Source organism: Battus philenor, unplaced genomic scaffold, assembly GCF_028537555.1.
Source record: "Battus philenor isolate CCGP_79_NKW_IND1 unplaced genomic scaffold, ilBatPhil1.0.hap1 SCAF_30, whole genome shotgun sequence".
Classification (NCBI taxonomy): Eukaryota; Metazoa; Arthropoda; class Insecta; order Lepidoptera; family Papilionidae; genus Battus; species Battus philenor.
Genome location: NW_027181694.1, coordinates 3,043,864 through 3,070,365, shown reverse-complemented (window position 1 = coordinate 3,070,365; position 26,502 = coordinate 3,043,864). Strand labels below are relative to the sequence as shown.

The following is a 26,502-nucleotide window of genomic DNA, read 5'->3' as shown; positions in this document are numbered from 1 at the left end:
TTTTATATAGTTCGTAGAAGCTGTTGAATCTGGAAATGTCAAGGTTTAAAAACATTGTGTGAAACAAAAACTATTCTATTTTTAAAAAATAGAAGTGTGAAAATGTCATAATGATTAACCTTCTTAATTAGAACCAGTTTGCATGGAGTCAGATCAATTTTCATTGCGTCTATCAAGTTGAAGATTGTTAGGCTGGCAACACACTAAAGCGTTCGGTTTTAACTAATGATTTTTTAAATGTCAATAAATAAAATGTTCTATCATTTTATTAAAAGCGACATTATTGAACAAAGTCCACAACAGACAAGTTATTCAATTTCATTATCTCTGAATAATAAATATAATAAGTAATATAAGCAGTGTTAGTCCAGCCGTAAGAACTGAGACTTGCGATCATAACTCGCGGGATCGATTTCTATGATACAATCTTATTCAATTCACACTTTGTGCGTTGATTATATAGTAATAAAAGGACTAATATATAGCTATTTTCGCGATGTAGCATATCGTGCAATAAAGTGCACCGCCCGCCAGCCCGCTGATAAATGCGCATGCGGCAAACAATGCGAATTACACAACTACCACCGTTAATTCACACAACACGTGTTTCACTCCTCCACGAGGCAACTTCAGTGTTACAACGATTAGTGCCAAACACTGAGTGTATATAATAATAAATAATATATATATATATATATATATATATATATATATATATATATATATATATTTGTGTGTTGATTTTTTATTTTCCCCTGTTTTGCTTTTGACATTTTCTTTTATATTCTTTTCTATTTCAATTTATAAAAAAGTTTTAATGCGAACCATGACTGCATGGCCACAAGATATTTGCGAAAAAACTGACTGTCCGAATATTTGAATATAATTTGAATCGGTCTATTGTATTATAGGCTTTACACAAATGAAATCTGAACCTCCTGACGTGATCCTGGTCAACAAGGCGTCTGATGTTGATTGCGGCCGGTTAGCCTAGTGGTTGAATCGGCCTGGTTAGTGTGGACGTGACTTTCCGTGGCCCTGTCTGATGAAGAACTTGAGAATTATTATTCAATGCTAGTTCTATATACCTCTACTATGATATGTGAAGGCATTCTTTTGCAATACATTTTAATAACATGTTTATGCTATCTTATATAAAAAATATTGACAGACATATGATAAACACAAGAAATAAAAATAAACTAGTTACACCTACATTTCGTATTAAAAAAGTTAACAAATCCTACATGGGTCTAAGTGTACGTATATCACAAATTTCCACAAGAACAGACCTTCCATTTCTTAGTTTTAAATCTAAAATAAAAGTATATAAATACATCTTAATACAGCACTTAAAAGTTTTTTGGTTGACCGAAACTTGTGGAACTTGATTTTTCGATTCTTTATAATAAACATATCAAAAATGGTCAAATTGCATTTAATAACAGCAACTGTTGAGTATCTGGTCGTTTCTTAGCAGATCAGCGTTCTGAACTGGTGGTAGCTTACTGCTTATAATTTTAAAATAGTCAAAGATTCAAAAGCGCATGTAAATGTCTGTTTAAATAAAAATATTTTGTATTTAGAATTTTTCTCCTCTTTTTAAAGTGGTAATCATTTTACTATCATCGGTTTTGACCCCAAGTGTCATTGACTAATATTGCTATAGTTGACATTAGTAATTTAATTAGATTTGACTTGGCCGAGATATGCTTAGCTATTTAACAGAACCATTGCAAGTGAAGCGTAAGACATAGCCCACAATGTGGACAGATGATCTTGTTAAGTTTTTCGAAAGAAGCTGAAAGTAAACCCCTTGTAACCGGTCTTATCTTAAAAGGGTCGACCAAGATCCTATGCTAGTCATGAATAAAGCAATATAGGTTTAGTAAATAAGGAAAGATACTAAAACAACTATGATTGTATAAAAATAAATCTAGAAATTAAAATGAAAAGAAACATTTTGTCAATACTGTGATAATGTCGTAAATTGTGGTCGAGGAAAAAAGATAAGGGAAGAAAGGTGATGCATAGAGGCGATTTGAATGTGAAGGAAGATAAAGATTGTGATGGATGAAAGGAGAAAATGGAAAAAAAGTAAAATAATAGTTTGTTTACCCGAGTTTTTACGTGTTTTACACATGGCAGCGGGGAACGAAAGCCATTAAAAAAAAACCGGTGCTTTTGTAAATCTCTGAAGGAAGCCTATGTTTAGTAGTGAAGGATCAATAGATGAAAAAATACTAATGATGATGGTCGTAGACACTCTTGAAAATCTTGGCACGGGCCTGGTTTTTGTAAACGTATCATGGAGCGACTGGACTAGATTTTCCCAAGAATAAACCTTTGCATGGTCTGTCTGCTAATTGATACGCATCTAGCGTTCCTATACCAGAGTATCAGATAGCCAAATTGGACAGAAAAATAAAAGTAATAACATATATCTAAAATTATTTCGAAGTCTTACGGGAGACCATACCAGCAAAGAAGAGATACAGTTTTATCTACAGCAAGGATGAGCAACCCGCGGTCCGCGAGGCATGACAATTTAATTTATTTTCGTACTTTTTGGAAATAATGCAGACAAACAAGACCTAAAGTATAACAAAAGAAGCTAATTAGCCGTAAATTGCTTAATTACAAACATAAATCACGTTTAAAACATGGTTCGTACCTTGTCTATTTTTTTTTCTACATGACCCTCTGTTTTTGAAATTGCGGCCCTCCGACCAAAAAAGGTTGCTCACGCCTGATCTACAGAATGATTGGTTATAGCTGGCGCATAGAATCAGAAGTATCATACAAGCATGGAATATAGTAGCAGAGTTTTGGAATGGAATTTGTGACAGATATAGCTGGTCTAGATTTAAGGAACTTTTAGTGACGCTAAGGTTGACATTCTCCTGTGAAATTTGTGCTTTAAAAATGTGAATGTATAGCTCATTTGTCAGTAAAATGCTATAACACATATTTATAGAAATCAGCCTGTATAAAGTGAACAATATGAAATATATTTTCTTATAGTGTTATTGTTTTGAAACATACACCGCAAATTACTTTGTTTAACGATCTCGACACGCGATTCATTTGACTCGCGAAGGACCAAAGTAAATCAGTGCTTTATATTCATTTGTTTTATTGTTTAATTATTTTGTTTACAAATATCTCACGTGAATAAATTTTCCACTGCTCAGAACAGATTCAATAACAAAGATGTATGCATACCTTTTTTATATATCACATTCTGAATGCTTAAATCGAAATAGAAATGATTTGCAGAAGAACCAAGGTTATCGACAAACGCGAAGAACTATTCGTCTTAAGTGGCAGTGAGGGGAGTATATAGCTCTTGCAACCGAAGGTCGTTGAGGCTGAAAGGTTCTCAAGTGGCAACCACAAGCTGGTAGACATAGACACGGCGTGGATATATAAACCGACGATGTGGCAACGGTTGCAGGAAGTCGCTACTTGCGAGCGCACAACAGTGGTGATCGTTGGAACAATGATGATCGATTATGATGATGACTGGATGATAGACACCGTTTCTTTATATTCTCAACTTCTGGTATTATTGACAAGGCCGTATTCACTCAAAAGGACTATATATATTTGTCTACAAGTCAAGAATGATTCATAAACAAGCTAAAGTTACCTAACTTAGTCTTGCGGATTGATGAGTTGAAATGAACGAGAACGAATGGCTATTTTTTGTTAAGTTAGTTAAAGCAGTCAGCCCTAAGGCTTTTACATCTGACATGAATTTACGGAACAGAATAATCCGTGTACTATAGTAAATTTAAATTAAATCATGGCAGATAGATTACACGATGCTCGCACGAAATAAAGAGGGAAGCTTACTTCGTCGTATCTATGAACGAATGGCTTCGACAAAGGTTATATAGGAGATCAACCTACATGGTTAACATTCATAGGTAATTTTAAAAAAAGAACTATACTTATGGCTATAGGTGAAAAACACAAAACTGTAACAGTGTCTTGTTAATCAAAATCCCGGGTAGCATTGGTTTTGCTATTGACCCTTTGGTTTTTTTAATAATACTAATAAACTTTATAGAATATTGACTGTGGACTTACCTATGGCATGCGACTGGTAAATATTCCACATCTCTGTTACATATCGCTGCACTAAATTTAAATAATCCTGAGAAACAATAAAAACAATTTTACTGTATATTCAAATAGGTTATTAAACTAGCCGTTGCCTATGTGTTTGTTCGTTGAATTTCAATTTCTCAATAGTAGAATAGGTTGAGGAAAAAGTAGCTTCGCATTTTATATGAAAATTCGAGACATTTTTTTTAATTTTTACTATAGTAAAAAGGATTTATGGACCCCGTTTTTGGAAACCTGTCGTTTCCCTTACATATGAGACTTTTCTTAACAGTTTCATTGCTAGTGTCTTGAACTTGTGAGTCAGTCAGAAGTCAAATTTATTTTTTGTTCTTTATTTGTTGAAAAAGGATTTAAATTTTATTAATTAAATGCCATTTACATATATGATGATATGAACAGTACAATTTGTTACAAACTAGAATCAAATTGAGATTCTTTTATTATAGCATCCTTTGACCCTAATGTACAAATTTAAAAAGTGTTCTGATTTAAGAATCTTCCGGAACAATGTCAATATTTTTTTGTAGTCATTATTACATTCTTCCTTATACCATAGGGTAATTCATTCCCAAGCTTTATCGTTAATAAAAAAAATCTTCACAGTATAGTAGTGCGGGGCTTGAATTAAAATGCCATTTAAACATTTTCAATGTTCACGCCACAAACTCCACTTCACTCATGTTAAAGTGCCCTAACAACGCATCGTTTGCTTATATGTACTTAAACATTAAAACCAACTAAATGCTAATACTTGATTTTCAGCCATGTTACGTCTGCAACAGCACTGGTCACAACTGCCGCGCGCTACCACGCGAGCTGAAGGTTGACGAAGACCTGGATATCACCACGGAGAGCATCAATGCTATCAATGATAGTACCATTCCTACTGGTATATATTACTTTTATGAAAGACAATAAATAATTGTTACATGCTTATTAAATTTACTAAAGCTAGATTCATTATAAAGTAGGCTTAATGAGACAAGACGCATGGACCTCCGAGAAGTGATCATGTCATGGGGTCTATCTCAATATACCTTTAGAATTTTGACTAATGGCGCCCAAGTGGGCCCAACGTATGCTTGGTCGGTTGCGACTTTTTCTTGTAATATGATGTAATATGGGATCTAATTTGTACGTAGCTAGCCTTAATGTCCTCGCATCATCAAGAGATTCGAACACGTGTTTCGATATCAGAACAGCTTTGCGTTTAAAAGTACCGGTAGGAATTGTTTGGTATATAGAACGACGTTTACAATTAGAATTTAGATATTCTATGACAGAGACGAATCGAGTCAGGTTCTCCAAAGGAGACCACGATCCGGTGGACTCGGTGTGGATAGGTATCCCACTAGATGGACCGACGACATAGTTGAGGTCGCTGGAAGTCGTTGGATGCGAGCAGCGCATGACCGAACATCGTTGCGATATTTGAGGAAGGCCTATGCCTTGCAGTGGGCGTCTATCTAGTTCACGGACCCTTCCGCTTCGTGGACTCGGTACCGATGAAGCTGTTAAAGCCTTGGGGCTAACAGCATTAATATCAATAGAAACAGTACAATGCAAATAGTGAGCATCTGTAATGCCTAGGATGCGTCTCTAGCGCGATAGAGACCACGAATGAAACTCAATCGCGCCTTGTCTTTTTTAGGCCTGCGTAAAATGGTGATTCATTGCATTCTTAACCCGAACATTCCGTAACTACAATTCCATTATAACTGAGATATGGTAATGCTTGCGTTCAACCGTTTGGTAGTTACCAGTACCCAAAATAAACCTTTTTTTCTTTAGTCACATAAATACTTTAATGGAAGTATTATTGACTGCCTCTAGCTCTCATTACATAAATTACTTATACAATATCGTTGGAATTAACTTTTAGAACCAGCTGAAGAAGAAGAAGCGAAGGGAGTAGAAGATACGGACTTCGTTCTGTACGTGAGTGCAGTGGAGACGGAGAGATGCCGGCGCGGTCTGACAGTCGCCTACGCCTCCCATTGCCAGCAAGAGTCCGCTTTAGACAGGTATAGCAACTGTCAGTCAATAAGACACGCCCCCATATTATACAGGGTGAATGGTTATAGGTGTAAAAAGTTTAAAAGAGTGAATGTGTAGCTTTTTAGCTGCCTATTAATGTATTATATATCCTATCAAAAAATCAGCTGTTTCAGAAATAAAACATAACGTAATAATATTGTAAAGTCAGGATCACTACATTGGCATGGCTAGTAGTCCAATAGTTTCAGAGTCCAAAAATCACAACGAATAAAGAGTTACACATATACATTTTTCTGAGCTGTAAGTGTGATCTAGTGTGTTTATAAATAGCAAGTGGTTGATTATTTTGTTATTATTAAATTCCCGACTATATTCGAATGGCGTTGGGCCCTATTAACCATAAACCTGGCTATTACAGCTTTGAGCTAATATAATTCCTACCTCCACCGAGAGTTGTCCTTTTGTATTACTACTGTGTTAAAGACAACGCGAGGCAATCGACTACCAGCGCCATCTATCGATGCTATTATCATTCGCAACGTTCCAACATCTATTCAGATAATATTTCTTACTGATAACAATAAAAAATAAAGACAATAAATATCAGCAATGTATTAGGGCTATCTCAGATGACTTTTTAATACGACGTTTATGCCCAAATCGAAAACATTATAGTCATATGTAATTGAGTATGTTTGAAATCAACTCAATATAAATTTGAATGTATAAGATGGTTGCTATAGCATTTAAATGATGGGTGATGTTTTTGTATTTAATGGAATCAGGCGTTATTTTGCGGAAGTCCATCCTATGTAAGAAAAGGACCAATATTTAGCCACTTCCGCATATGCAGAGGTAGTCGTGCTACAAAGTGCACCGCCCGCCAGCCCGCTGATAAATGCGCATGTGGCAAACAATGCTAATTAGACGACTACCACCGTTAAATCACTCAACGCATATTTCACCCCTCCACGGGGCATCTTCAGGAGTTATGTTACACCGATTAGTGCCAAACACAGAGTTCTGTATTAACTAGTAATTTTCTCCCAGACCTGTGGCTGGATACGCGAACTTCTGCCCAGGTGAGCTGTCCACTAACTTCAGGGATCTACCGTCTGTACTGTCCACGGTGAAACACGAGATGCTGCATGCCTTGGGATTCAGCGTTTCCTTGTTTGGATTCTATCGGTGAGTTGGAAGTTGGCGAGGAAGAAAAACGAAAAAAAAAAAAACAAAATAAGAGTGGTAGCTTAGCGGTAGAGAGGTGACTTCAATAAATCAATTAGTAAAAATTTATCGTCTCCCACAAGGAGATATGTTTATCTGTCTCACTCACTCTTTCTCTCCTAAGATTATTTCGATACAAAAGCTGTTTCTATAATAAGTAACACTTCAACTTTAAATTTAAACTAATGTCAATAAATCTACATTAAAATTATGCGTAGTAGATATATTTAAACAACGACTGTGTATCTAAAATGTTACTTTATACAAATAATGCAATTGTATGGAATTTACTTTGACCAGATATATCACAGTAACGTCAAATTACTTTAGAAACAAACACATGACAAAGTTTTATTCGTGTTAACTTACTTTAAATACATTTTCAGAGACGACAACGGAGAACCTTTGACAGAACGACGCCCAGATACGGGAGATCCTCCTTTGGACGAAGAGTAAGTTAGTTCTATTCGGCGCTCTTAACGGAGGATTCAAATTAATTCACTTCGTCATCTTAACGCTACTGTACATCGAATGCGTATCACACTAATACTTAATACACTGGCCCGGATCGCTCCCGACCGGCGAGTATTCCTCGCCTCGCAAACCACACATTGAAGTCACTACACTATACACATACACAGGTAAAGTCTAGTGACTCCCCTAGTACTGACTTTACAAACTCCTCCTTATCAATACAAGCTTTTCTTCTCTGGAACACGCTGCTCATCGATATTAGGATGATCAGGAATCGTTGCGCATTCAAAGCGAAAGTTCGATAGCTGTTGCTTGACGAGCTGACGGAATCATATATATATATATATATATATATATATATATATATATATATATATATATATATATATATATATATATATATATATATATATATATAACATGTATATTATACATATACATATATATAATATTTATACATATATCTATATATATGTATTATGCAATAGACATATTCAAATGTATAATTTTTTTTAAATAAGTAAGTATAATTTTTCTTCTTGCAAATGTCTTCGTTGTTATTGGTATACGATCACCCAGCGTAAACTTTTATCTAGCTGACCTAAGTATTCTTATATACAAACCACTTACAATACCCGTCGATAAATATTGCACATCGACCTTTGGAAAGAGACAGCCGGCTAATTTCGGCTTCAGTAACAAAATAATAATTTCGGCTAGAGCATTATCTCTATTCCTCACTACCTATGTGACGCGTTGTCAGTCATGCGACAGAGATAACGCTTCTCTTTCCAAAGGTCGATATGCAACATTCATCGCTGGGTACTATACCAATTGTACAAAAATGAGGTGATTTGTAAATGAACGTAAGTAGATTGCCAAACGGATAGGCAAGTTATAATTGTATTATGCAAGGTACAGCATCCACAAGATCTCCCGGAAGATTCTGGGATAGGTCTTTGTACAGCTATGGCCATCCTATGTGTTACAGATGAATTTATGGTGATGAACCAATACTAATATAACCAATACAATAATATGTAAAAAAGATTTAAATGTCAAACTTGATATATTTATCATCTTCGATGATTTAAACCCATGGTTCCCAGATAACTCCTTGATAATGTCAATTGTGTAATGTATCTGTATAAGTATAAGATGTTGGTTAAACTGTTTCCAGACTGCAGATCCACAAATGGTCACCGCGTGTGGTGAGGAATATCACGCGGAAGAACTGGATGATAAGAGGCGGTTATATGGAGAGGACTTTCCACATGATTGTGACTCCTCGAGTGGTTAAAGAGGTGAGTTTCAACCATTCAAATCTACTCATTTATTGTCTGTAAAATGGAAAGAAATCACCTGGTCAGCTAGTTCTTCATATAACAGTTTTAATGTTAGATTTCTTATATACTCTTATATTGAATAACTTATTTATCATCCTGTATAATGCAAAATTGTAAGCACTATGTTATTATTATTCTCCTATTAATCTTAAGTGTAACATTTTATAAGATCATGATATATTGTAATATCCAGGTTCGAGAACACTTCAACTGCTCAGAGCTGGAAGGTGCAGAACTAGAAGATCAGGGCGGAGATGGAACTGCTCTTACTCATTGGGAGAAGAGAGTATTCGAGGTGATTTTTCTCTTCATTCTTCTTCTTTCAGCTGATAGACACACATGTACAAGTATATACTTATATATATATATATATATATTATATCGATCATCTATTATATCTCTGCACCATGTGGCCTACCCCCTACTTCTAGCCAATCCACTGGACTATACCAGTTATTTTCATTTGTCTTCATATCTTCTGATTCCTGATTCGATCTCGTAGAGTCCCGAGTACAGCTTTTTCATTTACTTATAGAGTGTAAACTATAACATGAAACTTCTATATTCTTCTAGAACGAAGCGATGACGGGTACACAAACTCAAAACTCAGTCTTCAGTCGCATCACGTTCGCGATGATGGAGGACACCGGCTGGTATCGGGCTGATTACTCCCACGCCACCCCCCTGTATTGGGGAAAGAATTTGGGCTGTAAATTCGCCATGGCGTCATGCAAACAATGGCTGAACACTCAAAGGTTGAGGTATTTATGTTTGTTACGCTTCGGTCGACTAATTTGGGAGCTTTGGTGGGCATACGTGTTGGGAATTTTGAAAAAAGGTTTTATTTTATATTATTACTAAATCACTTATCATTTTTTATGGTTTTTGATTAACGAAGAAGTTGTATTCTATAAGATTTTCATTTAAAATATAACAATTTAATTAGTTTTACATAAGAATAATCGAATAACTACTCTTCACACAAAACAGTGTGTAAATTTCTTAAAGTTTCCCTCTTAACATTAGACTCGTTGACATTAATATACATAATCGTAGATTTTTATTAATTGATATAATCTTAAAGCGCCAAATTAGATTTATTAAACTCTGTCTCTCTCTCATTCATGTAATCCGAAAAACTACATTAAAATTTAATTACTAAAGTTAACGTCGTCCGTTTTGAACACCATTACCGACAGCGCCATCTATGATAAACGTAGACAATTAAATATCACTTTTGCATGTTTTTCACTATACCTATCTTAATCAATGTTAGAAATGAGTATTTTTTTAATATACATAGCGCACTGTAAATATAATATGCTGGTATTAAAATTCAATTTCACATTACCATAACATAAATGAATAACTTTTTGTTTATTAAAGTGTCCTATAACAGGTTTGTTTTTGGGGCCTAATTTAACCTTTACATAGTACATGATTCTTCTAAATGCTTATGTAGATGTCTCTGTCGAGCGGCAGCCGAAAATCACGTTTCAATTGCCCTTTATTTATCCATATTTTGCTACAATTGACGTGTTATTTTTTTAAATTTTTCTATTTAAATTTATCGAAAAAGGTTTTATTGCGAATCGTGTAGACTGGCTGTAAATCGTATCAGAATGAACTGGCTCTCACTCTCACATGTCGATATAAACGAATAAAGAATTGTAAATGCATGTTTTGATGACCAGATTCAGTCAAACATTGCCGTGAATATAGTGCAGATGTTTGTTAAAATTTGTCTCCTGGTGATTTCTACGAAAATATAAAATAATGTTTGCATAAACTTACGAATCAATGTGCGAATTTGCAGAAAATAACAGTTTAAATAAACCATTTATTTACCAATGATCATTTACAATGCAATTCGAAATAAAGTGTAGTGTAAGAAATTACATTAATAAAATATATGTTAATAATGAATTTAGGTGTTTTTCTATAGAAAAGCACTGTAATAGGATTTTATACATACACGTTTTTTTAATACTCTTTCCCCCATCTTGATTTTGTTTTGCCTAATTACGTCACCCACCAGCCTGCAAAAAAATCACAAGAAAGTGTGGCGGTTTTCCACCTCTTCCAAAACGGAAGCGATGCTACCGCAAGCAATGTTCCGACCCATTTTCACATCACTAAGAAACACGTTTAAATTGTCTTACTAACATAATTAAAAATTCAATTAAATAATGAGAGGTCCAGTCAGTGAAGATGAAAAATTCAATGCAAGGAGGTGTTAATAAACCTTGTACATTGCTCAGTCCTAGCACCATACCAGGTCTCTCTACAACGCGATGTAACCACTCAGTAAATCCACGAAGTTTAAATAAAATTAAATCAATTTTATATCCTTCAAAGAAATCGCCGTCTGATAAAACGTACTTTTGCCCTAAAAACGGTCGGAATAGCCTTTTCAGTATAGCCTTCAAGACCTCCGATTCTGTTTTCATTTCCTCAATCGTGTCAAAACGGCCTTTGGATTTACTGAAAAGCTAGAAGTTGCACGGTGTCAACTCAGGCGGTGGTTGGACGCTTTTGAAATGTAGACACTCCTACCAACCTAGGAAAAAAATTCACCTGTCTTCCTAATGCGCGGAAGTAAAAATGACAATTTCAACTTACTTTTTGATCACAGTAATGTTTTAATTTTATTTGTGTTAATTAACAATTGTGTAATATATATATTTATGTTTGTTGCTCAACTAATTGTACCAATTCCAATGTTTTTACGCACCGGTATGTACTTAAATGTGTGTGTTCATATATGTATACTAATTATGTTTCCTGTGTGTATAGTAAATATTTTTTTTTAATTTCAAGCAATGTCTCGGACGATGATACTTTGGAGTAAGTATATTAAATATTAAGATGATTTCTGAAAGTAATTTTGATTAAATATGGAGGCGGCTTCAGTTAATTCCCTAGATTGGCTAGTTTTTTAGTGATTATTTTAAAATCTAATTCTTAGCAGACTTCTACTCTAGTAAAGGAATACTACTATCAAATTTTATTTCTCTAAGCTTTACGGTTCTAGAGATATCGTGATGAGTAGATAGGCAAAGACTAATACCATCGTAGGTCTCAGGTTCAATTCCTTCTTTTATAATTTACAGTTTGTGCATTAATTATATAGAATCGCTACTTCTCACAAACAATTTTCCTGAGAATGGACAGCAGCTTTCTCTGCATGCCTAGTTTGGCGATTATGATGTATCCCCCCAACGATATCTTTATTGGAAGACTTACGCCTTGCAGTGGGCGTATATGGGGTGAAACGACAATGACAGTACATAGATCGAAATCTTTTATTAATACAGTACATTTGACAAACAGTATATATCTAATGTAAATAAAAAAGTATTTTACAAAATACTTTAAAGTTTTCACTAATAAATGGCACTAGTATGACGCATTAAACATACCATTATTTATTTAATGGAATCAGGCGTTGTCCATCCTAAGTAAGAAAAGGACCAATATTTAGCCACTTCCGCACATGCAGTGGTAGTCGACGGCACTTTGTGTTTGGCACTAATCGGTGTAACATAACTCCTGAAGATGTCCCGTGGAGGGTTGAAACACGGGTTGAGTAATTTGGAGGTGGTGATTGTGTGAGTCGCATTGTTTGCCGCATACGCATTTATCAGCGGGCTGGCGGGCGGTGTACTTTGTTGCACGACTACCACTGCATGTGCGGAAGTGGCTAAATATTGGTCCTTTTCTTACATACCATTATTTCGTCGTTTCAATCCATAAACACCCCTCTAAGCATTTAGAGAATGCTGCTACTCATTCTCAAGAAACTTGTGAGCAGTGGCAATCCTGTATTATTAATGTACAAAGAAGAAGTGCATTCTCTATGATCATTTTTATTCCTGTACCGCTAAAGTGCCGCTTTTCAATACATTACACTATATTTATGTATCTTCTGTGTCAACTTTTTATGAATTTCACTTACTTTTATTTATTTTACAAGCGTATCTAACGGGACTTATGAAGAGTAAGTATATTCAGTTTTAAAACTATCACTAATGTATATTTAAAATTTATTACATTTGCCACTAGATGGCGTTATTTTAAAATGTAGCATTTGTCTGCATTTAGGCAGTCTTTAGTTAATGATTAATTATTTCACCTAAAGATGGATGTTCTACAAGGCTTTATTCTTATTCCCTTTTTATTTCTACTTTGTATTAATGACTTTCTGTTTTTCCTGAAAAGTCTATGTGATATTGTAATTTTTGCTGATGATACTATAACATATTTTTAAATTTGTGCATTGTAGGAGTAATTGTGATGTAATCAGTGCACTGTCCTGTGTTTATTTTAGGTTCGAAATTAATAATTAGGTGCTAAGCAAACTAAATGCACTGTATTTGCACTTTCTAATGTCAAAAGTAAAAATTAAGGCTTACATAACTAACAATCAAGCGTCAGAACTGACTGACTTAACAGGTTTTTTGGGAATTACTTTGTATAAAAAGCTTCAATGGAACCTTCATCTCTCTACACTTGCAGATAAACTCGGCTCGACCATCTTTGCAATTAAAAAAGTAAAACAGTTACCAAACATTAATAAGGCTCGACTTGTGTATTTTAGTTATTTTCATAGCCTTTTTTCATACGGTATTTTATTATAAGGCAGTGAGAAAAAAAAAAGCTCAGAGGTCTATTAATAAATTAATATAAATTGATATTCTAACATTTGCTTCTCAATATTTATTTAATAACATATTATCAAATCTTTCATGGGTCTGTATGTACGCATATGTAATTAAATTTCTCTAGATATCTTAGACTCTCCTTTTACTTAGTTTTATATGTAAAATTAAAAGTATATTATTGAACAAATCTTATTATAGCATTCAAGAGTTTTTAATTTAACGAAATGTATGGAATTTGGTTTTGTTGACTCATTTACATGGTTGTCATAATAATGTATACATCAAATTTAGTTAAATTTCATTTAAAAAGAGCATCTGTTGAGTTTCTGGCGGGCTTTTAGTGGATCAGCGTTCATAATTGCTAATAGCTTACTACTTATTATGTTAAAATAATCGTTTATTCAAAAGTGTGTGTAAATGTTTGCTTCTAGCTTCAGATATTCAAATTTTATGTGTACATCTAAGTTGTATTACGTAATAATATAGTAGCATTTATATTGGTAAAGACACTTTTACTTTAATGTCGTATAAGACGATATCGTCCAATCACTTCTAACACCTAAAATATCTAAGCGGTGACTCATGTTGAAGCCCTTGATTTTTGTTACTGATTTTCAAATTACAAGGAGAAAATTTATAAATGAAAAAATATATATATATTTATTACATTTATTTTTATTTACTGACAGTATATAGAATAAATTGAATTCAATTAAATTATGTATAAATACATATTTAATTATAGGTTTTATCAGTATCTTCAGTTTTGAAGGTGCTTAGTGTGAAAACTCGGTAGAATATATATTTGTTTCATTATGAGATGTCTAGATGGAGACTCCAGCGGTCTGCCTGAAAGCTGAAAAACTCCTGTTTATTTAACGAAGTTACATTTTGAACCTTATTTGTAAAGGCGTAAGAATCCATCGCCGTTCTGCGAGAGGGTCAAAGGCGATCCTTTGAGGACGGAGTGCTCGCCGCGGAGGACTGCGGTAGTGCTGTGCAACCTGGTGCGACATGATAGCATCCTTCCGAGAGCGTATCAGGTGAGATCTGCCTTCATCACCAGTATCTCTCCACCAAAGATATTTAGGATAACCATAATCGGTACACTTGGTAAGTTAGCTGGTGATCACAGTGTCGTACTATGGTACGCAGAAGATGCTGCTGCCCATCTTGTGGAAATTTATTTTTGAGCAGTGGCAATCCCATAATGCACAAAATGTGAATTATATAGGCCTGTATCCTGGAAATCGATCCCGTGACCTACAATCTTGGGATTTCAGTCATCTACCTCTGGGTTACCACAGATCAATTTCAAATCAAAATTACCAGTATCTAAACATATAGAACAATGTATCCCTAATTAATCCAAGTGGATCTACAGAGTTTGAAGGTAGACTTTTCTAGAGTGTACGGTGGCGTGACAAAAATATTGACTTAGTTTTAGGTAGTGTATAATTAAAATGATAACTTCACCCTATCAATGTTGGCTGATATATTAAGATTTTTTTTACATCTACTCACAGTAAAATCTATTAATTCCAATAAATCAATTCTTATCATGTTTTCCAAAATCATTAACATATAATTTGAACACAGATGGAACGCAAATTTTCATAATTATATCTAATATGCACGTTTATTGTCGTGTTATGGGAATATGATAGAAGTATAGCTTTATGGGCCCACCGGAACTAGGTCAATTTTGAAAGTGGTCATGAATAATATAGAATATTTATATTTTCAATGAGTACGGCCTCGATGTGGGTGAAGGCCTAAAGGCAAATGGAGGACATTAGTATATACTTCAAATTTCACAAAAAATATTTAATTTTTATATTTGTATTTTCCCTGTTCTTTAATATTAATTAAATATATTTACTTTAAATTCAAATTAAACTTAATTGTTGTAATAGAAACAGAAATAAACAAATAATGTAACTCAATATTACATCGTAGCGTTAAAAACAAATTACACGAACAAAAACATTGCATTGAATTTGACTACTAAAACGGTGAACTTTTTGACGTATTTAATATTAAAGAACTCGTATAACTTTTAAGTCTGTTGATCTTATCATAAATAATATATATATATATATATATATATATATATATATATATATATATATACTTTTGCCCCCCTTTATATATATATATAAAGGGGGGTAACACATTGCTGACCACTGCGTTATATCGGTAATTGTCGTCTCTACGAAACTCCTCTCTCCTGATTCGACCCAGAGGAGAAATGCCGAAGAGCCCTCTCCATAGCTCGCTAAGCCATTATACGCTTATCAATAAAGAACAGAATGAGAGACCACCTTTCTGTACCTTTTAAACTCTTTTGTGAACTAAAAACAAAATAGATTGTCTTATTTAACTATTGTTTAAAGCAAATGGTTAACGTGTTTTCGTTGCAGCATTTCGATATACTACCCAACGTTCCACCCGGGGACGAGGCTCACTACGGAGGCTCCGTTTCCCTGGCGGACTACTGCCCCTACCTCCAGGAGTTCACGTGGAAGCATAAGAGCGTACTCATCCGGGGCAGCCGCTGCTCATATGAGGAGAATACACCAAGTAAGAATAAACAAAAGAAACCTTTGATATTTGAGAGGTGAGGTGAAGGATGAAAGGTGATGAAAAGAAGAATACTAAAAATATGTACTATGTGTGTAAGATAATGTGAATTATGTTATAAGACCGAATAGATGATCTTAAGAAGACTACAGAAGAAGAGAAATAAAAAGAAAGAAGTGAATAAATAAATAAAAAAAAACCTGAAGTTCCCTTTCCCAAAACGAGATAGGGGAGAACGAGAGACCCTCGAAAAGTGGAGTCATTAAAAAGACACACACACGCATACCAAGTAAATACACCACATAACGTCACACTACATGTGCTTTATCACAAAGCCACAATGAAAGGATACGTACAAACATACCATATGTTATAATAACATTAATATAACATAAACTTTTCATATACTATCTGTCCGTACCAGCACGAGTTAGATTGTGCATAATGTACAATGACCTCAACGCAATTCGCCTAGTATCGACATCTTTGGTACATCGCTATGCAAGTTCCATAAAGAATCATTGACACAGCCAGGTAACGTTGAAGAAATATATAAAAAAAGAAGAAAGGGAAAAGTACATATATAAATATATACACCGACAAATACTATATTATGTGTGTTGTGTGTGTGTGTGTGTGTTTTTTTTTTTTTTTTTTTTTTTTTTTTTTTTTTTTTTTTTTTTTTTTATAGAGGTTTAAAAATACCTTTACGTATCATAGGGCCTGATGTTGGTGCCCCGTATGTCGGACTCGATCTAGATCAATACCGACTAAAAACAATCCTCTCTCTTCGGTATCCCTGGTCCCCACGGCATGGCCGTTAGGCATTACTTCGCGGGGGGGATTTAGCCGCAGCTTTCTCTGATAGAGTGGCTGTTCAGGCCAACTTCCTCCGCTCTTGCTCTATTTTACGCAACTCCTTTAGCACCGTCGTACAGTACGCGCTCGTAAGTTCCCAGGCCGAAGGCGAGGATAGCATTGTAGCTATCAGAGTTTCAGGATAGATTTTGCATCCTACACCTTCTTCCCAAGACCTCCTGGCTTCGTTAAATCGGGGGCAGACGAAAAAGACATGCTCTGCATCTTCAATCATTCCGACACAATTAGGACAGTCAGGGGAATCTTCGTATTTGAACCTATGGAGATACGCTCGGTAACAGCCATGGCCGGATATCATCTGAGTCAGGTAGTAGTTCAACTCTCCATGATCTCGGTTCACCCATGACTCTAGGTTTGGTATAAGCTTACGCGTCCATTTTCCTTTCGTCGACTTATCCCAGGACGATTGCCACTGTTGCAAGCTTTTCAGTCTTCCCCGAATTCTAAGTTCAGCTGAAGTTGGGTCTGATTTGCTTTTTTTGCTACGGTACAGATCAGTTCTTTCGTCTGCAAGAAGCGCAACAGGAACCATACCTGCTATCACGCATGCTGCATCCTCCGATACTGTACGAAAGGCGCTAGCTACCCGTAGAGTGCTGACTCTATAAACAGAGGCGATTTTCCGTCGGGACTCCTGTTTGCTCAGTGCGTCGGACCATATGGGTACTCCGTACATAAGCACTGACGTAGTCACCGACGCTAATAACTTCCTTCTATTTTGCTTGGGACCTCCGACATTAGGCATGAGTCGGCAGAGTTTAGCTGTCACCAGAGACGCCTTCGCTGCTGCTCTCTCAGCCTGATCTTTAAAGTTTAGCCTATGGTCGATCATTACTCCTAGGTACCGTATAGCTGGTTGAGTTGCGATTTCACAGCTGCCGACATTGAGTGTGATGGTCTCCGCAACTCTCCTGCCAGTAATGAGCACTGCTTCCGTCTTCTGCTCAGCCAGTTCTAGTCCGACTGACCTCATCCACAGGGTGATTACTTGGAAGGATCTTTCAAATGCCCACTTCACTTCCTCCACGTGTTTCGCTACTATAACGACTGCTAGATCATCAGCGAATGCGACGAGTTTAGTTTCGCTGGGTAGATGTTTCTTTAGGAGTCCATCGTACATAGCGTTCCACAAAAGTGGCCCTAGTACTGACCCCTGTGGGACGCCTCCGGTGACTTTGTACTCCTCCGTCCCGATTTCCGTAGTGTATATGAGGACCCTATCAGAGAAGTAACTAGCGACTATTTTACGTAGGTATAGAGGTACATTCAGTGAGCTAAGTGCCCCCATGATGACCTCCCATTTTGCTGAGTTAAAGGCGTTTTTAATGTCCAAGGTGGCAACCAGGCAGTATTTTATCGAGCCTCTCTTCCATCTTTTCCCAGACACTGCTAGTTTTGCTATATTGACTACTTGCTCTATAGCGTCTAGCGTAGACCGGCCTTTTCTGAACCCATACTGTGAGTTAGCTAGGTGGGGTTCAACTGCTGCTTCGATCCTGCTGTGGATAATACGTTCTAGTATTTTCCCCGCAGTATCCAGCATACAGAGGGGCCGGTATGACGATGGCTCGTCTGGTGGCTTCTTACCTTTAGGGAGAAGTACCAGTCTCTGTCGTTTCCACGCGGTAGGAAAGGTGCCTTCCAGTAAGCAGCTATTGTAGGCCTCCAAGAAGACTCCTGGTGTTGCTACAACAGCTTGCTTAAGAGCTACGTTGGGGATCCCATCCGGTCCCGGAGCTTTGTTGTTTCCAACCCTACCGCATGCTACCATTAGCTCCTTCTCGGTAATAGGGGGGATTTCATTCGGATCCACAATCCCTAGTTGAAAGGAGGATTTTGGTTGCGTGGGGAACAGAGCTCTGACAATTCTTCCCAGTAGAATAGGACAAGTGGGCGTTGTATTCTCATGTCTCAGTTGTTTAACTACAACCTGGTACGGCTTGCCCCATGGATTCTTTTCAACCTCTTCCAACAATATTTTCCACGCGTTTCTCTTGCTCTCTTTAATGGATTTATTTAATTTTAATCGCGCTTCCTTATATTTGTCGTAGAGCTGCTCGAATTGTGGTGTTTTCCGAGCCCGTTGGGAGGTTCTACGCGCCTTAACACATATTTTCCTAAGCTCAGCAATGTTATCATTCCACCAGTACACCGGTGGGGTTCGGTTGTTGTTGCGTCGCCTTGGCATTGTTGCATCGCAGGCCTCGGTCAGCCTCCTTATGATTTCAGCCGCCTTTTCACTGGCACTTTTGGAAAGCAGTGGTCGATCCTCGAGTGCTATCTTAAACAGGCCGGGATCATACATGCTAGTCCTCCAACCCACTGAGCCAGTTCTTGTGTGTGGTACTCTATTTGTATTTGGCTTACATGATACCTCCCAGTATATGGCACAGTGGTCGCTAGCGGTGTAAGTATCCGAGATCTCCCAACTGTTATTTCCTCTTGCCAGTGTACTGCTGACGAAAGTCAGATCCACAATAGAGCTCGCCTCGCCTCTTGTGAACGTGGGTTTATCGCCTGTATTAAGTAAGGCGACGTCCAACAGTGACATCGCTTCCAGAAGCTGGCAACCTCTAGTGTTAGTAGCTTTACTACCCCAGTCCACTGCCCAAGCGTTAAAATCTCCAGCTATAGCTACCGGGGAGTACATTCGGGCATCCTCCACTAATTTGGCCAGGAACCGGACGAACTCATCGTGTGTTAGGCTAGGTGGTGCATAGCAACTGTAGAAATGTACTCCATTAAATTTGGCTCTTACAAATCCAGAACAATTATTTTGATTACCCTGGAGAGGTTTAGTGCCACATGCCCAGATGACAGCTTTTCCTTCCTTATCGGTGATCCAGTTTAGGCCACTGATGTGCTTATAGGGTTCCGAAATTAGTACTATGTCTAATTTTAGCTCCCGTACAGTCTGCATGAGTAGGTCTTGGGCAACCTCACAATGATTAAGATTAATTTGTAGTACCTTGATCATTTTTGAGGCTGTCTTAACATCTGAAGTGCTTTTTTAAATACAGGGCAATGACCACATCCTGCAATGTGAGCACAGTCTTCGGAATTCCCAATGTCAACACAGAGGACACATCGGGCTTCCTTACCGCACTCTTTGGCTTTGTGGCCTATTTCCCCACATTTGATGCAGCTCTTCGATCTGTCATGTTTGTTGCTGCATTTGTTTGCAACGTGACCATAGTGCCAGCACCTGAAGCATTTTATAGGCCTTTGAGTAGCTCTTATTCTACAATTGACCCAACCTATCTTGATGTTTTGCCGCTCTGTTAAGGTTCTGGCCAATTCTGCTGCTACTCTAATAGAAGCCGTAAGTGTTCCTCCGTATGCTTTGCGAAGGGACTTGACGCAGTGTTCAGAAATATGGCTTCCTCCGCCAGTTATTTTCTGTAGGGCTTCTACGATTTCAGGCACCGTCGTGGTTTCGTCTAGGTCCTTAATCTCTAATTCCTGTTCAGGTACTTTGCATACTACCGTAGCATCTTTTCCAAGAACTGTGGAAATGGTGTTTCTTATCTCCTGCGTTTTATCTTTTTGATTTTTCGCTAGGATAAGAAGCATATCGCCCGTAGCCGTCCTTCTAATTTTATCAACACATTTGCCTATATGATCCGCGGAAGCATCTTTTTTGACCCGCTTAAGGATCTCGGCGTACTGATCCTTCTGGCTTGGGCGAATGATAAGAGCACTCGGACGCGTTGCTACTTTCTTCTTGGGTTGCTTTTTCTTTTTTACCTCTTTCCACTCCGAGTGATCGTGTGGAAGTGGCGGCTTTGGCTTCAGCTCTGACCTTACCGTAACTGCTAAGTCCGTTGTATTAGCTTTTCGCAGTTTCGGTGCCTGGCTGATCTCCAAGGGTGAAGAGCGTTCCGTCCTTTTGACTTTTCGCGTTTTTCGGCTCTTCGGTGTTGCCGATTTGCTTTCTTCTTCGGTTTCTTTTACAGTCGTGTCCGAATACAATCTGTATAGAGACGGTGACGTTTGCACTTCTCCTACGGATGTGGTGGCGTTTGATTTTCCGACGCTTCCAATTTCCCTGGTGATCTTTGCAAACGATGTACCTAGCGCGGCCACATGTTTGCGGATCTCTCCATGAACGTTTAATTTGCCCTTTATGTACTCCGCCAGGGCAGTGATTGTGTTTTCGTGGAGCTGTAATGCCTTCTTCAGCTCCATATTACTTTCATTTTCGTTTGTTTTTTTTATTAATTTATCCATTCTGTTCCCACGAGAACCTAGGGAAATATACAGTCCGCTTCGGCAGAGCCCCGGTTACCGAAGTAAGGCCACTTAAGTACGCCTGAGGTGGGACCTGGTACCCTCAGGGGAGCGCTTGCGACGACCATTCCCTGTCGCCTTCCAGTCCTGGGCACGCTAGACCACTGACATCGGGTTGTGTTTTGTCCGCGAGGGCTATTTTATTTCACCCCTACCCTGTTTCGCAAATTGCGACTCTCGGGCTTTCCCCTATCCGCAACCTTGGGGACGCGCCACGTAGCAGTACACCTCAGCCCGTGGTGTGTGTGTGTGTGTGTGTGTGTGTGTGTGTGTGTGTGTGTGTGTGTGTGTGTGTGTGTGTGTGTGTGTGTGTGTGTGTGTGTGTGTGTGTGTGTGTGTGTGTGTGTGTGTGTGTGTGTGTGTGTGTGTGTGTGTGTGTGTGTGTGTGTGTGTGTGTGTGTGTGTGTGTGTGTGTGTGTGTGTGTGTGTGTGTGTGTGTGTGTGTGTGTGTGTGTGTGTGTGTGTGTGTGTGTGTGTGTGTGTGTGTGTGTGTGTGTGTGTGTGTGTGTGTGTGTGTGTGTGTGTGTGTGTGTGTGTGTGTGTGTGTGTGTGTGTGTGTGTGTGTGTGTGTGTGTGTGTGTGTGTGTGTGTGTGTGTGTGTGTGTGTGTGTGTGTGTGTGTGTGTGTGTGTGTGTGTGTGTGTGTGTGTGTGTGTGTGTGTGTGTGTGTGTGTGTGTGTGTGTGTGTGTGTGTGTGTGTGTGTGTGTGTGTGTGTGTGTGTGTGTGTGTGTGTGTGTGTGTGTGTGTGTGTGTGTGTGTGTGTGTGTGTGTGTGTGTGTGTGTGTGTGTGTGTGTGTGTGTGTGTGTGTGTGTGTGTGTGTGTGTGTGTGTGTGTGTGTGTGTGTGTGTGTGTGTGTGTGTGTGTGTGTGTGTGTGTGTGTGTGTGTGTGTGTGTGTGTGTGTGTGTGTGTGTGTGTGTGTGTGTGTGTGTGTGTGTGTGTGTGTGTGTGTGTGTGTGTGTGTGTGTGTGTGTGTGTGTGTGTGTGTGTGTGTGTGTGTGTGTGTGTGTGTGTGTGTGTGTGTGTGTGTGTGTGTGTGTGTGTGTGTGTGTGTGTGTGTGTGTGTGTGTGTGTGTGTGTGTGTGTGTGTGTGTGTGTGTGTGTGTGTGTGTTGTGTGTGTGTGTGTGTGTGTATCCTCCGCGAGGACGGTTGTTCTTTTATTTATTCAAAGCCTTTTCTTAAAAAATTACAAAATCTTTGTTAAAAAGGCTTGTCATCGGAAATTCATAACTTTGTGCATGTACATTGTGCATTTGTGTAATAAAATCACTGAAACATTTTTAAATTTATCTGCTTACATTGAAAGCTTGTGATTATATAGGAGATACATATACCTGGAATAAGTATGATGATGAATTTTTATTTGCAAATAGACGATTTTTGATAGGGAAAGAAAATAAAATTTGCGATAAAAATTACTATTGAGTTTCTTATCAAGTTCTTAATATAACATACATTAAAAACCTGGCACTACACTATGTTTAAATATATATTTAAATGTGCATCTTATTGATGTTTTAACCATTCGAAAGTGCCTATTATTTCTAAAAATCGTGACACTATCATGGCTTATTATACTCAGTGAGGCTTGAATCCCATCAATGGGAAAGTTGTGGGCTAATGTAATGTTTTATGACAGAGAATGACGTCAACTTCGCGTTGGAAAACTACGGTCCGCACTCCAAGTGCTTCGATCACAGCGAACGAGTTTGGGAGCAGAAGTCCTGTCGGCAGGTGCGTTTGACTCGAATTCATTCTACCCTCATTTACTAAAGTGAGGGTAGAAATAAAAAATGTACTTTTCATTCCACTTATTTTTACTTTTATTTATGGTTATATGAGTAAAAGATTTAAAGTGGTGAATGCAATGCTTATTTGCTGTAATGTATGGTACGTAATTATAAAACAGAAAGAAAAATAATTTTCAAATTCGTATTACCCACATATTAAATTTAATTATTGTATACTATCTGTCTCTGCAGACTTCGTAGTGCCAGAAGTTACTGGCCTGTCGCATTTTAATAAAAGAAATAAATTAATGTGACATATTTTTATGATCACTTTATACAGGATGATTCAAAATATGTGCAGAAGCTTTTACAGTAATATGTCTTGCCCTTCCTCTGTTGTGTTCGAGAAGTTAGCACCCGCAACTTGATAGTAAAAGTAAAATAAGTACATTTTTATTTCCAGATTCGTGAGTGGCAACACTGGGGCTCTGGTTGTTATAAATACAAATGTGAAAGTGGTAGACTTCACATAGTGGTAAGTTGTCATCATCTTCTCTTCTTTTCAGCTGATACACGGCAGCAAGGCATAGGCCTCGACCATGATGGTCTTGCGCTGCCGCATCCAGAGACTTTCCGGAACTTTAACTTTTCTTTAATTCTAACTATGTCATCACAAGATACTGCAGATGAGAATGGATGAAAGGAAAGAAATGATTGAGAAAGGAAGAAAAAAAGATATCGTGAACTATGGAAGACGAGGACGAAAAAAACAATTCATATGAAAAAATTGTTAAGAAATAAAAAACCGTGTTCCCAACAAAATAGGGGAGGAAGGAGAGGTCCCAATAGCGAAGGCCTCAAAAAAAAAACTATGTCATCACTCCACCTAGTGGGGGGCCCACCCACGCCGTATCTACCGGCTCGTAGACATCTCTCGTGAACCATTCATCCCCAACGGCTATCATCTACTCTCGAATAAATATCATCATCATCATCATTTCAGCACCTATCCGTCCAATGTTTGACCTAGGTCTTCCTGTATATATCTAGTAAGACCTAACGCTTCAACCTTGTCGTCCTCGTCAATCTTGTAAGTACAAGGTCCACCACGTTAGAGAAGACTTCCATCTGTAACATGGACACATGATCTTCTTAAGGACGTTGGACCACAGAATGCTTTCAAACAATCATTAAGAACCTATGTGGGAGAAATCCATATCCACTGGAAATCCTATGGTTGAAGTAATGATGATCAATACAGGCATGGAGAACGATTATGCCCTAAAGCAAATCATCACTATATTAGAATTGAACCAGCTTTAGTCGCGGAAGGTACAGAAAATGAGTAAAACACTATTTGTCCACAGGTGGGCAACTACACGTATACGTGCTACTACGCCGGTCAGGTGCTCCAGGTCCGCATCATGCAGCGAGGCTGGCTGCACCGTGGCGGCGTGGTATGCCCTCCATGCAGAGAGCTCTGCGCCGAAGAGTTTGCTGTAAGTACCATGATTATTGTAAACAAGTGAAGCAGTTCCTAGTTACTTGTGATGTGAAGGCATTATGGAGTGGGAGTCTCATGTTGGACTTAACATGAAACAGCCACTGCCACACATGAAACTTAATTGCATTTTGACATCAGTTGTCTAGTTTCCGTTTAACTAAAAAGAGTCCTTTTTCAAAATTAAAGAAGATTGAAGCTATATTTATTATCTATGATGACTAACGTGTATGTATGTAGGTGTTGAGCATGCGAGTGTGAGAGTGAGAAAGTAACCAATATGCTCATAAAAATACCTATTTTTATGAGCATATTGGTTTGAGTGTAAGTGTATGAGTCTATAAGCGTGTGGGTGTGAGTATATAAGTAGAAAAGTAAGGGGGCATGAGTGCTTGAGCATGTAGCTGTATGTGGACTTGAATGTGTAAGAGTGTGAATGTGTGTGAGCACATGAATCTATAAGTGTGTGGGTGTGAGTATATAAGTGTGAAAGTAAGAGGGGTATAAGTCTTTGAGCATGTGACTGTGTTATATATGGATTTCAACGTGTAACAGTGTGGGCATGAGTGTGTGAGCATATGAGTTTATAAGCTTGTGGATGCGAGTATATGAGTGTGAAAAAAAGAGACGGTGTCTGTATATAAGCATGTGGGCTTGTGAATTTGGGCGTGTGAGTGTGTGGATATATGAACGTGTAAGAGTGTGCGTGTGAGTGTATGAGTATTATTTAATATTATTGTTAGCATCTTTGTATGAGAGTTGAGGTCGTGTGAGTGATTGAGTTTTTTTGGCAGCGATTTTATGGTATTAACTACTAAATTATTCTAGCTATATTACTTGATAATCTCTTGATATGTAATAAAATCCACATTGATACATTCTATTTTAATTCCAGTCTCGAGGAGAATACTGCAAGGGCGGCGAAGAAGCACCCCCACCGAACCTCTACCCCAGTGACATGTTGGCTTGTAAAGCTCCCGCGCTTGCGTCCGCCATCTTGTTGACGGCGGCCATCTTGTTGATCGGCGCGATATTTTGAATCCCGTGTGATTAGAACTGATGTTCAGCGTTGCTACCAAAACGAACCGGCAGATTTTATATTTTTATAATCTATCGTCTCACCTATGCACAGTATGAACTAATTTATAATACAGAATTTATATTCTGATATTTAAAACTATATTCCAATGATCTATAGTCATTGGTAAGTAATTTTACTAAAGACTGTGTTATGGTGTTGACAATACTGGAGATCTATCTATCTCTGTTGTTCTTATTGCTCATGTCATATTTGCATTGTCACGCTTTATTTAAAAATCATTGTATTTATGTAAATAGATCTTGAACTTTATTTACTAAATAATAAGTTTGAAATTTAAACGCTATGAAAAACCAAAACACGTCCGTATAACTTTAGATTTTGTATTAAGGTTCATTTACGTTCTATGTACTTATTTCGATGCAAACATCTGTATGGACTATCATTACGCCCTTATCCTGTTTTCAAAGGACCAAAAGATATTAAAAAAATATTTTACTTCTAATCAATGTTTTGTCAAATGGCGTGATGATAAGGTAGTGCAGTGAAGGTTTTGGGTTCGATTCTATCTAGACAAATCATCATCAGGTCTGCCGATGGACGCCCACAGCAAGGCAAAGGCCATCCCCAAGCGAAT

The 26,502-nt window shown here is 37.6% G+C and overlaps 1 protein-coding gene across 1 annotated transcript in view; it reads left to right on the top strand.

The window, feature by feature from the left end:
• Positions 1–26,502, top strand: part of LOC137927341 (leishmanolysin-like peptidase) — a 132,554-nt gene extending 106,052 nt beyond the window's left edge. Inside the window, exons 6-18 of the mRNA XM_068771135.1 lie at positions 4,897–5,023; positions 6,017–6,158; positions 7,183–7,320; positions 7,746–7,811; positions 9,014–9,137; positions 9,373–9,474; positions 9,753–9,940; positions 14,754–14,886; positions 16,267–16,426; positions 23,235–23,329; positions 23,789–23,860; positions 24,693–24,824; positions 25,722–26,502. Coding sequence (XP_068627236.1) covers positions 4,897–5,023; positions 6,017–6,158; positions 7,183–7,320; positions 7,746–7,811; positions 9,014–9,137; positions 9,373–9,474; positions 9,753–9,940; positions 14,754–14,886; positions 16,267–16,426; positions 23,235–23,329; positions 23,789–23,860; positions 24,693–24,824; positions 25,722–25,865 — 1,623 coding nt within the window. The 3' untranslated portion in view covers positions 25,866–26,502. The remainder of the gene's footprint in view (positions 1–4,896; positions 5,024–6,016; positions 6,159–7,182; positions 7,321–7,745; positions 7,812–9,013; positions 9,138–9,372; positions 9,475–9,752; positions 9,941–14,753; positions 14,887–16,266; positions 16,427–23,234; positions 23,330–23,788; positions 23,861–24,692; positions 24,825–25,721) is intronic.